A 16,968-nucleotide genomic window follows, 5' to 3' on the forward strand; every position below is an offset into this window, starting at 1 on the left:
TCTTATTTTTTTATGTCTTTTGGAGAAGGTCCGAAATTGCAGGCGAGATATTGAAACTTTTCCTTCATGACATTTGTTGTCGTCATGACATCCAGTGAGTATGACGTTTGACATAATCGGGCGACATTTCATCGCTAATATATTTTTTTGTTGTTGTTTTGTTTTGCTATCACTTATATTATGGCAATTTGTCTTATAGCAGTGCCCAGTGTATACATTTATTTGGCGGCTTGTCACAATATCAAAACTGACCGCTACAAATAGATTTTCCAAAAGGCTTATACTTCGTTGAATAAACTGAGCACTGCGCGTTTCAAAAATAAAATGCTGCTCGGGTGTTTTTATATGACTGTATCTTTTAAAAGAACCGTCCGTTTTCTTCAGAAAAGCTTTGATGTCAATTTTCATATGGTCTTTCCTGTAATGGCTGATAAAGTAGCGCTTATTTGATTACAGTCGTTACCGGGGAAACAGCTATATATCACGCTCCAACAGCGCCTCCTGCTGGCAGAGAATCAACTTGCATTTGCTAGTATGCGGGAAACACTGGTGTCTGTCAGCAAACATAAACAAAAAAGCATGCTTCAGAACTGTTTTGAGAAGGTGCTTAAGTTTTGAGCCATGTATTATTACTATGAATTAGGCTACTACTACTACTATTACTATCTTGTTCCCTGCAATAACCATTTACGCAAACTCTCTTTTGATATAAAGGGAAAAAAAGAGAAAATCAGCCCAAAACATTAGCATCATATATCGGCCATAGGCTGCCCTGATTTCTAAATATCGGCATTGGCCAGAGAAAAAACATTATAGGTCGACTTCTACTGCTGACACTTAAATTAATTGTTTTGCCACTTTTGCACTTGTTATTAAAGTATTTTGAATGCAAAGGGAACCTTTTTTTTTAAATAAGTGTTTATTTGTTATATGTTATGTATGTTTATTAAAAACACGTTTTGTAATAACCAATTGATCCGGACCTTTGACACTGATGAAAATTCAGATTTGGACCTTTGAATGTAGACTTTGAGAACCCCTGATCTATAGTGTCCAAATTGCACTTTGTCTCTCCTGAATTTAAATAAAACCAAAAATAATTTATCCATTTGATTTTTTATGTAGTTTTACACCAACAAACACACAAAAATCATCTGAATGAAAAAAAGATGGTGAACGAGATGGGAAAAATGTTATATAAAAATGCTCATAAAAGCCATTCAGTACTGAGAGGTATCACTAAAATGTGTTCATTGTCATTAAAAATGGATTCATACACCTAATACTTGTGTGCTATGTATTTTTAGAGTTATTAGAGCATTGAATTGCTAGCAATATGCTTATTTCAAACTCCCTAGAAACCAAAAGCACACAAAGAATCATTTACAACCCCCACTTTCTGTTTGATCCTTACCTGAGTTCCTGTCCACACACACACACACACACACACACACACAATGGTCAGTTGTTTAAGGAGGTAAATTCTCAGCTGGGGTCAGGACCTTTACCCTGGATAAAAGAGAGCTGTGTATGCGTGTGTGTGTGTGTATGAGAGAGAGAGAGATCCCACTTCATCTCTTGTGTGATACAAACCTAAAGTCTGTACTTCCTGCAGCCCTGTTGCTATGGTGACCACTCTGCCTTTTGCCCTTTAACCTTTTAGAGTGTCCTAAATAGGCCTTTGTTCATTTTGGGATTGTTTTCTCATCTCATACACATACCTGCATTAGATGAAGATTGCGAAGCACCAAGTTATGTGTCTCTGATTACTGAAGCTCTTTGGCCTCTTCATTGTGCTGGACTGAACCTAGGAATACTGGATGGTACAACGTATTGTTTAGTAGCTGATAAAGATGAGGCCACTGTATCTTTTCCTCCTCTTCAACCTGCAGAAAGGTGAGAATATGCAAACTCTCTTCTTTCAGGAGCAAAGGTGCAGGTGAAAGTGCGTTCATCACCTTGAAACTGACATTTACATGATAATTATTTTTGGTTCTTACACTTTTTTTTATCAGCATGTTAGAATGATTGAAGGATCATGTGACACTGAAGACTGGAGTAAAGGCTGCTGAAAATTCCATGAAATTTACCATCAGAGGAATAAATGACATTTTAACATACTGTATATTAAGAAAGAAATTCTTATTATATTATTGTACAGTATATTAAGAAAGAACCCTTAAGAAATTACTACTGAACAAGACCAAAATCTTGTATTTTTATATTGTAAAAATGTTATGTTGTATTTCAACATATTTGTCAGTTGTTTTAACAGTCAATATTCAGGGATAAAAATGCTTTTACAATTTTAATATGAAATTGTACCTACAACTTTACTTAGTATCAAATTCTAAAATTAGTTTTGTTCAAAATTCACTTTTTTAACAGAAAAAAATTCAAATAAATTGCCAGTTCATTAACCCTTAACTCACTGCACATTATAAAAGTATGTTTTAATTTTTTTTAATATAAAATAATTTAATTAAAAATAAAACCATATTTAGATTTTGCATCAATTTTTTTTTTTTTTTTGCAATATTTGGACAGGTTATTTTTTAGGTTTGTTGCTTGATTATAAATACAGAGGTATTTAGTTTAATTCCTAGTGAAACTGAGTTCTTTCTATTTTTTTTTTCTAATGTTTTAAAATGAACTTTTTAAAATCCAAAAAAAAAAAAAAAATTAAACAGAGTAGAGGGCCCCCACTTCCAAAGCATTGGTTTATATTAAGTAACTTGAGATAAATTAATAATGGATGACAAAAATAGTGTGAATAAGAAAAGTTTTTATTGGTCATCTAAAATATGCATTATGTGCTATACAGTCTAAGATTTCATGACATAATAGTACACTGCATTGTTCAGTTTATTGTAATGTTATGAGGATAAGTTATGATCTATGTCAAACACATTAATTTAGACAAACACTTTTCTTTGTGCAGTTCATGGCACTGCTGTTTTCTGCCCAGAAGCAAGTGACCTCAGTTCTGATGAGCTTCTGATTGGTGAGTTCCATCCATTACGATCAAACAAATGCCCAGGAGAAATTATTATATATATATATGTTCGTGTGTTTGTCGCACAGGTTGTCTGGGTGTGCGGTTCACCTGGCTGTACGCTGTGTTTGATGACCTGCGGTCGGTGCTGGAGTTCTCGGTCAGTCTGCGGTGTGAGACCGGACTCTGTCCCGCGGACATCGACACTCACGGACATTACTGCAGCAACGCAAACACACGGAACACCGCGCGCAAGCACATACAGCCCGCAGACACACTAGACAGGTGAGAGATGGGAAGCGGATGAAATTAGACTCAGGAGGGGGTAGAGAGATTTAAATGGATTTATTAACTTCACAGTGGGGTCCACACACACACGCACACACACATCTTACTCTCACCCCTCTTTCTGTCTGTTTAGCTGCTTCTCTATGCAGTTGGTGAAAGAATATTAAAAATAAAAACAGGCAGAGCAGTGAAGTGTGTAAAAAAAAAACAAACACGCACTTTATATTACAGTGCATATATTAATATAAATTCACACATATGAATATAATTTGATACACACATACACCCACATGTGCAAGAACAATCTATGGTGAGATCAGAGGGCATTAATGTTTTCATTTCCTTTCATTTTCTTTTGCCACCCTATTTTCTGTGAAGCTGTAGGCCTATAAATAAAAATACACAAATAAATGGAAAATGAATGTGATTGTGTTGTAGGTGTTGTTTTACCCACTGGAGATGTTCTCAAGAGCTAAAGGAGAGAAACTGCAGTCGGAGGATACCAACATACAACAACTACACCTGCAGCTACAACTCCAGCTGTGGTACACACATATTTTCAAAACATGCCAGATTTTTGCTTTTCAAAGAGCCTTAAAGGAAGTTATTTCCAACTAAGGGATAAAAATATTTGTACTATATCCTTATAGAGCGCTGCAGTTATGACATAATTTTGTAGGTTTCAAATCTCCCTGGTTCCTTTCGACAAAAACCCAGTAGCGTTTTTCTATTTCTTAAAATGAGGTCTGTGACAAACAAACATTTATCACTTTAAACATTTTGTTCATCATGACAATCTTAACAACTCAACTTCTAAGAATTTTGAAACCTAACTGCAATCGACATATGTAAAAAGCCCAATGACTTAAAGAAAATGGAACCAAAAGTTCTAAAATGCTAATTTGTTTCTGGATTTTGGCCTACAAAAACACTGTCTATAGAGTCACTAACCAGTACACTCTTAAAAATAAAGGTGCATCACGATGCCATAGAAGAACCTTTTTGTCTAAATCAGTGGTCTCAAACTCAATTCCTGGAGGGCAACAGCTCTGCAGAGTTTAGCTCCAGATCACACCTGCTTGGAAGTTTCTAGTGATCCTGAAGAGCTTGATTAGCTGGATCAGGTGTGTTTGATTAGGGTTGGAGCTAAACTCCCTCCAGGAGTTGAGTTTGAGACCAATGGTCTAAATCAGGGATCCTCAAATCTGGACCATTCCTGCAGAGTTTAGCTCTAACCCTAATCAAACACACCTGAGCATGCTAATCAGAGTCTTCAAGATCATTAGAAAATCACAGGTAGGCGAGTTTGAGCAGGGTTGGAGCTAAACTCTGCAGCAGATTGGACCCCCAGGGTAAGATTTGAGGAACCCTGGTCTAAATGGTTCCATAAAGAACCTTTAACATCTGAAGACCCTTTCTGTTTCACAAAAGGTTCTTTGTGGTGAAAGAAGGTTCTTCAGATTCTAAAAAGGTAAGAGATAGTTCTTTAAAGAACATTTGACTGAACGGTTCTTTGTGGAACCAAAAATGGATCTTCTATGGCATCGCTGTGAAGAATCTTTTAAGCATCTTTATTTTTAAGAGTGTATAGTATTTATATGACATGATTAAGTTGCATCTATTAAGTGGAGAAAACAGTTGGTTGACCTCAATTCTGTATCCAACATTTGCAGATATGTTGGATTTCTGTGAGGAAGGATTCTGTCATTGTGATCAGATGGTTATAGACTGCATCAGCTCCAACCATCCAGTCACAAAACAGGTTGGAGGTAACAAACCAATCACAGCACAGACAGGTAACCGTAACAGCAGGTGTGTTCAGAAAAATATATTACATGAAAGCATACGAACACTTTCATAGTTTTCATCTCTCTTTTATGCTCCCTTCAGACTCTCCCTTTGTGACGGATCCTCCTGATAATGATACCTATACTAGTGATATGGTCAATGGAACAGGTGAGGCTGTTTAGACCCACATTAGTTCATTGTTTTATCCTTTTTTTATTTGTTCTATAGCTGTAAAGCATTTTGTTGCATTTAAAATGTGCTTTGTACAGTATAATTAAAAAACCCCAGCCATTTCAAAAATATTTTGAGGGAAATAATTGATTAGTCAAACATGAGAATGAGAGAGAGAGAGATTTAGTTACGCTGATCATCTAATAATGTGGTTTGTGTCTCAGACAGGGTGGAGCTTTCTCCATCAGATATCGACATGGAGATCATGTTCTATGGTAATGCACAAAAATATGGAATCTTTTAATATAAACAAATATACCAATAAACATAAATAAATATAATGGTTTTTAAATAATTATAAAATTACATATACATTTTATATACATTTATAAATAGCTTTATAAAAAATCTAAACGTTTTGTATATATATATATATATATATATATATATATATATATATATATATATATATATATATATATATATATATATATATTTAAATATAGGAAATTAGCAATGGTGAATTAAAGTGATCAAAAGTAGGCATTTGTTATGAAATATTTCTAATAAATAAATGCTGTTCTTTTGAACTTTCTATTCATTGAAGAATCTTCTAAATCATTTTTTTCCACAAACATATGATGCAGCACAACTTGATGATGATAAAAATCTTTCTTGAGCGCCAGATCAGCATATTAATGATTTCTGAAGGATCATGTGACACTAAAGACTGGCTGCTGAAAATTCAGCTTTGCATCACAGGAATACATTACATTTTAAAATATGTCCAAATAGAAAACAGTTATTTTAAGTTGGAATAATATTTCACAATATTACTGTTTTTACTGTATTTTAATTTAATAATTGTGTAGAAATATTATAATAAATAAGATACAAGATGAAAATCCAGCTGGAATTTTGCATAAGAACAGTACATGTGAAACCATAAGCAATTATTAGTGAACAAGATACACCCTGTTCTTAAGGATATTTTTAAATTTCATATAAAACACATCCCTCTTTTTCTCTTTGACTTTCAGGAGTTAATGGCACACTGAATGAGACTGTGAGTAACTTCACCAATGAGTTGGTGCTAGTTAATGGTTCTCAGAGCAGCAATATCCAGAGCACAAAGTACCCTGGGATATTTCAGTCAGGTAAAGCACTTCTTTGTAGCCCAGAGGGTGAATTATTATTATTTTTTTTCATATCGCTAGTTCTGGGAACTCCAGTAATCCTCAGCCATCTAAAGACTTCATTGATCTTAGCTGAACTTCATCTTCAGGTCCAGAGGAAGAGAAGAATGAAGCAGAGGAAAGAGAAATGGACAGAAACTCAGAGAGAGGAAGTATAGTTGAGAGAGAGGAAAAGGAGGCAGTGGAATATGAGGATGGTAAGAGTGTGCCGGTTTTTTACAACCTGATTTACAGCCTCCGATGCACTGCATTGGTTTATGCATTTTGAGCTTTTAGCTAGTCACAAACAAATTTATCTCAACTTGTACAGTACATCAAGGACTTCTTTGAAATTCCAGTACACTCACTGCTCACTGTTCAAAAAAACACTTGATCAAATGTGACGACAAGCCTTTAAACCCCACAATTTGAGTTCAAGTAAGGCTCTTAGCATTTCTATTACTTTGCTTTTTGTAGCTGCAGGCTTCTTCTAATTCTTAATTAAGCAATTTAAAAGAAAGAAAGAAAGAAAGTGTATATGTAGTGAATAAAGATGTAAATCAAGAACCAATGCCATAAATTACCCAATAAGAACGCTAAGTATCAGAAGCAAAACTCATTAAGTACAATAATTATTTAGAAAACAAGAATGCAATATGAGTAAACGCGAAGAGATAGTTCACCCAAAAATGAAAATTCTGGCATGATTTTGCCATAACAAAAGAATGTATGACGTTCTATTTTTTTATTTTGTATTATATATACATATATATATATATATATATATATATATATATATATAATATAATTTTTTTTTCATTATTATAGTTATTTAGCTTTGAGATTTTAATTTTAGCAATATTAATACTTCAACTTTAACTTTTATTTTATTTTCAACATTTCTAATTTGTGTACACTTTTTTTTTTTTTTCTTTTTCCATAAAATATTTTTTTCCAACTTTATAAAAAAACAACAACATTTCTAATAGTTTTAGCTGTAATTTAGTTAAAAACAATACTGCTTCTGCACAGCACAAAATATATTTTTAAGAATGTTTCAACCGTTTTTGTTTATATAATGAAAGTCAATGAGGACTAAAACAACAACAAAGACGTTGCATTCTTCCCTTCAAAATTAAATGTATAGAACTCAACAGAAGGGTCACAATTATACAGTTAATATAATATATAAATAAGCATTTCATCTTAAAACCACTTTCTGTATTTTAGTTACTGCTGTGCTGACGACAGAAGAGCCGGGCGGAGACAAACAGGAAGAAGAAATCCCTACTACCCACAATGCAATGGCGTGGAGCAGAAACAGTGAGCATTTCTTATACTGAAAATGAATTTGCAAAAACATTCAGCATGTTCTCTGACTGTAATATTTTGGTTTTGACAGATATTATGCCAGCTATTAACATAGCACTAACTGCAACCACAGAATCACAGACTGTCACAGAGTCACCAGATACATACACAAACACACACACTCCTCACTATACACCCCACACAATGCCAACAACTCACACACAAGCATCTGAGGAGGACGACGATGAGAGTGATGAAGACACACTTCAGTCACCTGCAAGCAATATTTCAAAACCTGTCACACACACACCAGCACATACTACACACACATCCGGTACACATACTACAACTAATGACCTCAGTGACATCGCTAAACCGTATGTCAGCCCACCTTTACACATCACAACAGAGGAAAAGAGTGATGAGTCACAAGAGGAGAGAGAAGAGGAACAGGAAATGATAACACGTGACAGAGAAACAGAAGAACATTCAACAAAAGCCAGTCAAAGCCCTTATATAGTTCTGATGACCACACCCACTAAAATAACAACCAATCAATACTCGCATCCCAAAACAACCCTGCCAACAACTACCAATAAAAACACAGTAGCTGCAACCACTTTGGTGCAACGCACATTAATGAAAGGAAGTGAGGAAAAACAGATATTGATTGAAGAGCTGGAGAAGATGAGTGAGGAAGATAAAGAGACTGACAGAGAGAGTGATGTAATGGGCGACTTGAGCACAACCAAACCGACAACTCAAACACAAGCCAACACAAAGCCATCTCTATCTGAAGAGGATGAAAGGCTTGAGAAAGACAGTAAGGAAGATCTACAAAGGGATGAAGAAGGAGATGAATCGGGGAAAACCCAAACCACCGTGATCCCATCCAGGGTCAGAGAGGTCAGTCCATCCACGTGGATCATTCCAGTGCTGTTCCCTAAACCTCACAGCGTATCACCAAGACCAACAGCTCACACAGCTGCAAAACCAATGAAGAACCACAAGACTACATCTACAGCTCCTCACAAACCCATCAGCACATGGACCACAACATCAGGCCTTGCTGCTTTTGAAACCGCCCCTCATCCCCAGAAACCTCCAGCCCTGGACCGCTCACCATCATTGACCACTACAGATCAGCAGGAGTCAGCTGAGGAAGAGGAGCAGGAGAAAGAGGAAGAGAACCAGGAGAAAGAGCCATCTGACAGCTCACAGGAATCAGAGAAAATTGGTAATGGTGACAATCCACATCAGCAGCTCCATTAAAAACAAAATGATTTAACCAAACAGGACGTCTTCCTGATTCAACAGTCTGTGAAAATGGTCAATTAGGCTGATATAAGGATATGATGACGCATTTTCACAGTTAATAATGTCGTAAACCTAGCAATAGTTTTTATATCTTCATATAAAAAAAAAGATTTATAACACTATGCTTCTGTTTTATTACCTTGGCATTAATTTACAGAAAACTGGTTAACGCTGTTTCCGATACAATGGCTGAGGGAGTGATGGCAAATTTGACATTCTCTCTTCTGAGCAATGTAAAAAAAAAAACATGACCTCTTTTGTCATTTAAACACTATTTTAGATATATATTTTTTTCTCTTGCTATTGGGGAAAATGGGGGCTCAAAAATTATATTTGTTGTACAGTAGTTTCTGTTCACCACTATAGAAGTTGTTCACTTGCACTTCGAGAACTGTGAAGAGTCCAAACTTGTTTGTGAAATCAGAGAAAAATGATTGGTAGATGATAACCCTGTTCCTAAAATCTAATTTGGTTGATTGGTATGGTAATGTTGTAGCAGGATGTTCATCCAAGAACTTGTCCTGCTTGGGTAAATTATGTTAAGCTATTGTCCAAACACTCCTGCACATCTGTCTGTACTCCAGAGAAATCAGTGCGTGTATTTGTGTGTGTGTGTATCCCAGAGTCTCGCCGGATCCGGAGACGGGTGGCGCCACTCTTTGCCTGGTCTTTATTGGAGGCTGCTGGACTGTCAGATCTGCAGCAGCAGCAAGACGACTCTGAAGGTGAGAAATATGGAGAGAAATGGACAAAAACATACATATACATATTTCCAATAATCTAAAAGAAACCTATGAAGGCAAAAAAGCCTAAAATCTTTTTGAAAAAAAAAAATCAGTTTTGCCTGTAGTGTCTTGCTTTAAATACACGTCACCTGTTTTTCAGCACATCCACACAAAGCCGAAGCCAACTGTAGTCTGATTAACTTGTATTCATGCTGCACAAAGTCAAGCTACAGTTTAAAGTCAAGGTCTGTTAGTCTGACTTCACAGTTGACTGAACAGTTTACATGCCCATTTAAAAGGGCAAATTAACGCTTTAGTGCAGCTGAAATCAAACTATTATGCATGTAAACATACTTATATTAGATAAGTAACAAAGAGACACAGAAATGATGAGAGAGAAACAACAAGATGCCAGAATCAAAGTATTGTGTTTGCATTAATTTGTGTGTGTGTGTGTGTTTGTAGAGTGCAGCAATTCTTTCCTCCAGTACAGTGCATCTGGTCAGGTGTTGAGGGACATGTCTGCTCTGGGAGAAATGCTGCACTGTCTGACTGGACGATGTCCTCATGAATATCAACACTACGGCTGCTACTGTGGACAGCAGGGGACAGGAAACCCAGTGGACCAGTTGGACCGGTCAGAACACACAAACACACACATCTTCACTGGAAAAAATGCTTCAGTTTAAGTTGGGACAATCAGTTATCAAATGTTTGGAGTTCATATTAAAAAAAAAATAATAAAAATATATATATTATATATATATATGTATATGTTTTTTAAATGAATACTTTAGTATAGCAAGGAGGCATAAATTGATGAAATATAATAGTAAACCCATTTATACTGTTTCAAAATATTCCTTTAAATATTGAATTTTAATCACAGTTTCCACAAACTTACTGAGCAGCACAGCTGTTTTTAACATGTTTCTTGAGCACCAAATCAGCATATAAGAATGACTTCTGAAGAATCACATGACACTGAAGACTGGAGTAATGATGGTGAAAATTCAGCTTTGCATCACAGAAATGAATTACATTTTTAAATATATTTAAACTCAAAAATGCCATTTTAAATTGTAATAATATTTCACAATAGTACTGTTTTACTGTATATTGTTTTACAATAATTGATCAAATAAATCCAGCCTTGGTGAGCAGAAGAGACTTTCAAAAGTATAACTTTTGAATCTATCCATATCTAGTATAAAAACTAAAATCCACAATGTATGTGTTATAAATAAATCAGTCGTTTCTTTTCAAGCATTTAAGCAATCAAAATTGACGTGTCTGTGTCAGGTGCTGCTTTCTGCAGCAGTGCTGTTTGGAGAAGCTCATTGTTCTGGGCTGCAGGAAAAACAGAAAACTCAACGCTCACATCAGCTGCCACAATGGAAAGCCTCGATGTATGGCATCACACACACACACACACAATGCATGCAAAAACTACTTCAAAAATACTAAAATTACGAACATTTTCTTTGGAGGTCAGGTTTGTGTTTATGATTGTGTTGTCTATGTGTGTTAGGCTCAGGTGTGAGTGTGTGTGATCGACTGCAGTGCGTCTGCGATCGTTCGACTGCCGAGTGCATGGCGGCTTCACACTACAACCACTCAGTCACCTCCTTGTGTTTTGGGCCCCGTGCAACATGCCACCGTAAGCCTCATTCTTCAGCACAATCAGCCAATCAGGACTCCAGTGAGGAGAGCAATGAAATGACCCCAGCTCGGCCTGAAATGAACACACATGTGCAGCCACACACACCTGTACTTGACAAAAAACCCACACACAGCAAACCAGAACTGGACATCGAAGAGGAGGAGGAAGAAGAGGAGCCAGGAAAGGAAAAAGAAGAAGAGGAGGAGGAGGAAGAAAAAGAACAATAAGAAGAGGAGGAAGGAGAACTGGAGCAGTAGAATGAGGCAGTTCTATAATTTTGATATTTTCAGAGAGCTCTCAATAGAGGAATCGGTCAGAAAGGATGTCATGCACATTTAATGAAAAGTTAAGCTCAGTCTGGACTCACTCGGTATCCAGCGGCCACCAAAGATCACCCAAGATCTGCTGCTCCTCCTCTGCTGGTGCTTGACCTATTAAAAGACTATTTGTATGCTGCATCATAAATGCCAGCAGTTTAATTTTTATATTTCTCAGTATTTTTTATCCACTTGTAACTGATGTCTGTGCAATTAAAAATAAAGGCATTTATTATGTAAAAATTATTTGTTTTCATTTAGTAATTTTTATACTTCAGCTTAAACTTATTTTTAGGTATTTTTCAAGATGTAGTTTCTAATTTTCATTTCAGTTTTTCATCTAATATTTATATATTTTATTTTAGTTTAGATGATTTTAATTGACATTTTAAAAATAGTTTGTTTCAGTTAAAAACACTGCTCTGCTCTCAAATGGTCTCTGTCAAAATTTAGGTGAATCTCTTGAAAAATAAAGAAATGTCAGTCCTGTTTCACAAAAAAAGTAAATAAAAATGAAATAATTGCATAAAGTAAAAAAGAAGCCTATTTGTAAAAACATTCTAAGAATTTTCGCCCAATTCTCAGTAGCATTCTGTAATGCAATGCAAAAAATATTATTTTCAGTACTGTAACATGAAATAAATTATACATTATTTAAAAGTACATTTAGGTAAGTATACATCATAATAGTTTTCAATGTATTGAATTTAAACTGATTTAAAAAAAATAAAAAATTGTGGCCTTTTTGATGAGAATGTACAAAAGAAAACAGAAACAGTAAGAATTTAAATACAAAATCTTTATTAAGACTTTAAGATCTTGTACATAAAATCTCATTGCACATTAATGTGGCAGACACTGTTAGACAGCGAACCTGAATATGGCTAATTAACACGAAGAGATTTCATGGGAACTTTTATAATCATGTATTGTAGCAACACTGCAGTGGTTCGTACCGTTACACATTTCAAATCTAACATGATGCATGTAGACATACACCTGTCCTCTGGACTATCTTCACAAAGAAGACTACAAAACCATTTCTGTTCCATATCGACACATCACCATCACCCTTAAACCTAACGCATCTTATTCTTTACCTCTCTCCCATTCAAACAGGAAAGAAAAAATCATTGTTGAGTTACAGAAAAAGCAACTAAAGATCAGTTTCAGACAAACCATGTGATAAATACTAAAGTACCATAGAGTTCCACTGAGGATGAAAATAAAACCTTGTGAATTACACTAAAAATTATATTAGCAGTTACAGTAAGACCCTTAACAAGATTTCCCCTCACCGATGTAAAACAAAAACAGAATGCAAAAAATAGATTTACTGTATCCCTTTGACACACACACACACACACACACACACACACACCTCTCTAAAGGTGCGTTACGGATGATGTGTCAGAGAAACAACACATTCCTATTTCATATTACACCAAAAATATATTGCATTATTCTAGAAATTATTTATGATTTTATATTTCTACAGAAATAATGTGCTTGATTTTATCACAGCATTTTACGCATATTGTCGCAAAGCAACTTCTATTGAAATGCAGCAAGTTACTGAGAGAAAAACACAACGGCCAAAGGTCAACTACTGACTATTTCCTGTCCTCCAACATTTTGTCAACAAAATCCTTTCTTTAACACTTCAGATGTCCTTTAACAGACTGGACCGATCAGAAAATCTGCCACCTTGCAGTCATCGGATATTATGGAAATTATAGGAGACAAATAATCGATCCTATTGCGAAATTAGAACAAGCCACCTCTGAAGTTTAACCTTTAAATAATTCAAGACATTCTTTACTTTCTGTGCATACAAATCCCACGATGAAGGTGCAAGTCTCTGGTCACAAACAGTCTAACCATTGATTTCACAGGCCAAAAAATGGCAACAGCATCGCATCCATAATCAGCATACAAATGCACCAAATCTGCAGAATAAACACCCGTCCGTTCACTTGCCGTTCCATCCACAAAAATACAAAGACAAGCCAATCATATGACAACAAACCCCCAGAATCCATGAAAAGCACCTCAGAATCAACCAAAATGTCCTAAACAATCGTGGATAGACACGTTTCTACCTGCTAAACGCAACTGAAATTGATCACAGCTCTCACCACAGGAAGCACAGATGATGTGAAACATTTCCAGCAAAGTATTTCAGCATCTAACAGTCACAAATAAATTGTAAGAATTCAGCATGACACATTTTTGTCCAAGATAGATGAATAGTCACCTGAAAAGCAAAAAAAACATTTTAACGCCCTTGTGGCTCGATGTAAAAACAGCTGGTTGATGAATGCAGATCCTTTTATCACTGATATCCATCATTTTTTTGGTTCCAAGTTGTCTAGAAACTGTTCTGAGGTTTGAGTTCAAAAACACAACGGTGTTCCCGCCCTCAAAGAGAATTCAGTTTCTGATTGGCTCAAGATTTGATTGGCGGCCGTGTGTGGCCATAAAGGAAGGGGCGTGGGTGGAGCTCTTTGGTGATGAAAAGCAAATGTTTTGGTTTCTCTATACAGTGAAGGCAAAATGGAGAGCATAGTGATCACTAAGAACTCTGGGTGAACAAAAGCCCCGTTGACATCCACAACATCGAAGTTAAAGGCTAATTGTAGATTAATAAAGGCCTAAACTCACAAACGTTTGCAGTGAAACATTGGATAAGCCATGCAAACAGAACACAAATAACACTCTGCAACTATCAGCAATCATTTCATCTAAAAGTATATATATATTTGTCAAAAATAGCCTATACTATACACTATAATCATTTATATAGGTGAAATTCAAGCGAGCAGAAACCTATTGTATGTTCAAATCTCTCTGCTGATGATGGCTTAGAAATGACTTAATGAAAATAAACTAGCACTTAAGCTAATGCTAGCAATTAAGTTCCCTTAATGTAGCCAGAGTGAGCCATTTTCTAAATGACTCCTATGAATCAATACATTGAGAAACTAAAGAATCAAGTGTTCAAAAGACTCAGTTAGTTTGATTCCTAGAGCTGCCTTTTAGTGCAAGAATCAAACTGAAAACCACACACATAAGATTTGCATGATTCTACAGAGCTGGTGTATGATTGGACAGCTGGTTGTAATGTCTGCATGTTGATTGGTGCAGAATGGAGGCATGAAGCGCCTGTCCAGTTCGCACCCCTTCTCTCTTTTGGACATGAATGTATGTGACATTTATAGTGAAAGGTGCCTAATGAAGATGAGTGGCTCAGGTGAGTTTAAGGTCAAGGACCGAACATAAAGAGTGATAAAAGTCAGTGGTCACATGTCAAGGTCGAGTCTGTGTGATAGAGTTAAGGTGAAAGGTTGTGGTTCAGTAGACGCAGAGGTCAGGGAACTTCATTTCGTAGACTGGCACAGACTGGTACTGGGCGTGGCCTGACGTCACCGTCACGGTGCCCGATGGGCTCGGGGGAGGGCTGATCAGAGATGAATAGACAAAACAACCAATCAAATATCAGTTCACGCTGAAATATTAGAGGACAAACATTATAAGCTGAAATGTCAACTTACCGAATGGTGAGTTCAAATATCTGAGCCAAGCGATCGTGCAGCATGCTGGCCTGAAAATACATACAGGAAGTTCAAATGCTGCATCAATGGCTTCTAATGTAATTACCACAACACAGTCTTACACCAATTATACTTAAGCCAATGATATAAGATCATACATCTTAAAAAGAGTTTTTTAATCAGGAAAAGTAAGAAATGGTTTAAGCTAACCCCCATATTTTTTGCACCTTGACAGGAAATGGTTTATTCAATGCAGAGTTTGGTAGAGTAATAAGTCTTACAAAAACTAACTATATAACTATATATAAATTTACTTATATCTAATATTATAATATATTGGCCAACTCAAAACATCATTGGTTTTGAAAGGTTGCATTTATATAGTCACAAATACAGTAAAATTGTGAAATATTAAATAATTATTTTAATTTATTTTACAATGTAATTTATTCCTAAGCTGATTTTTCAGCATCATTACATTTAGTCTTCAGTGTCACATGATTCTTCAGAAATCAAATCTACTCAAGAAACATTTCTTTTTATCAATGTTAAAAAATGGTTGTGCTGCCTAATATTTTTGTGGAAATCTTGATACATTTGTTTCTAGGAGACTGAATATAAAGGTTAAAAGAACAGCATTCATTTGTACTATTATCAATGTCTTTGTCACTTTTGATCCATTTAATGGGTCCTTGTTGAATTAAAGCATTAATTTTCTTAAACAACAACAAAAAATGTCCACAAACAAATACATGCCAATATATGGCTTCCTGGGCTAAAAATATTAAAATCATATTGGAACATTCCTCATTTTTTCCAATTGTTTTAAATGCAAACAAGCTGATTGGCAGAACACACAAGCTGTACCTTGGACTCGCAGTGGGCGGCAATCTCCTCAAACGGAGCTTTCTGGAACTTCTCCATCACCTGCCGTCTCCTCTCCCTTTCCTGTTCCTCCAGACCTGTGGTATCTGAGAGAGATGGAGCGACATCAAACGCTAACACACACACAAACACACACCAACACTGAGCAGACACTAATCCACACATACCGATGGCCTTCTTCAGGGTCTCAAACGTGATCTCCTCTGCAAGCTGAGACTACAGGATAAACACAAATATGTTCTTTAGTCTAATTCTTAATGTTGAACAACTCAAGCATGATTAAATTATGTCCAGTGTACCTGATCCGGCAAGCTGTTGGAAAGGATGTCAACTTGGAGAGAAATAGTGTCAACAAAACTCTTCCTACGGGGCAGCCGGTCTTCATCTGTGGGTCAAAAGTCAATGATATAAATGATCGAAGCTTTAAGGACTGAAATATTTCCAATCATGCACGGATTCGACCTGGATTTGTGCTAAACTAAACCCAGTATTCGCATATGTGATATATGGGTTTAATTTGCCTCTGATTCATGAAGGGAGGTGAACTTCCCAAAGCCAGCCAGTGTAATCTCATTGACTGCTCATGTTTAATGAATGTAATGTTCAGACAAAGCAGCATGAAAGCATTATCAAACAGAAGGAAATGCAAATTACACAAACACAGGCAGCAATCACAGCAAAATAAGTTTCAAAACAAAAATTCATAAGTAAAAGTGAGAGTTTCAGGGCAAGAGTGCTGATGACACATCAGAAGTAATCCAACTCTATAAACAACTAAT

At 35.9% G+C, this 16,968-nt stretch overlaps 2 protein-coding genes across 4 annotated transcripts in view; one reads left to right on the forward strand and one right to left on the reverse strand.

Annotated features, from left to right (window-relative positions):
* The first annotated feature begins 3,040 nt into the window (after positions 1-3,040).
* Positions 3,041-11,988, forward strand: LOC306881142 (uncharacterized protein). Its single transcript, XM_079435063.1, has 13 exons — positions 3,041-3,280; positions 3,722-3,828; positions 4,957-5,079; positions 5,174-5,239; positions 5,467-5,517; positions 6,283-6,399; positions 6,528-6,635; positions 7,648-7,740; positions 7,820-8,965; positions 9,669-9,770; positions 10,236-10,407; positions 11,073-11,179; positions 11,302-11,988. Exons 3-13 carry the CDS (start codon positions 4,959-4,961, stop codon positions 11,658-11,660), a joined length of 2,442 nt encoding a protein of 813 aa, XP_079291189.1. The 5' UTR covers positions 3,041-3,280; positions 3,722-3,828; positions 4,957-4,958; the 3' UTR covers positions 11,661-11,988.
* Positions 11,989-12,531: 543 nt separating this feature from the next.
* LOC306881331 (protein EFR3 homolog A-like) overlaps positions 12,532-16,968 on the reverse strand; it is a 43,671-nt gene continuing 39,234 nt past the window's right edge. For 2 of the 3 annotated variants that reach the window (XM_079435376.1, XM_079435375.1), the window contains exons 20-24: positions 16,489-16,574; positions 16,357-16,405; positions 16,172-16,275; positions 15,305-15,354; positions 12,532-15,210 (exon numbers count right to left, since the gene is read on the reverse strand). In XM_079435376.1, coding sequence (XP_079291502.1) covers positions 15,105-15,210; positions 15,305-15,354; positions 16,172-16,275; positions 16,357-16,405; positions 16,489-16,574 — 395 coding nt within the window. In that variant the 3' untranslated portion in view covers positions 12,532-15,104. The remainder of the gene's footprint in view (positions 15,211-15,304; positions 15,355-16,171; positions 16,276-16,356; positions 16,406-16,488; positions 16,575-16,968) is intronic. The other variant, XM_079435374.1, reaches the window with a different exon arrangement.

Source organism: Barbus barbus (assembly GCF_936440315.1).
Source record: "Barbus barbus genome assembly, chromosome: 15".
Taxonomy (NCBI): Eukaryota; Metazoa; Chordata; class Actinopteri; order Cypriniformes; family Cyprinidae; genus Barbus; species Barbus barbus.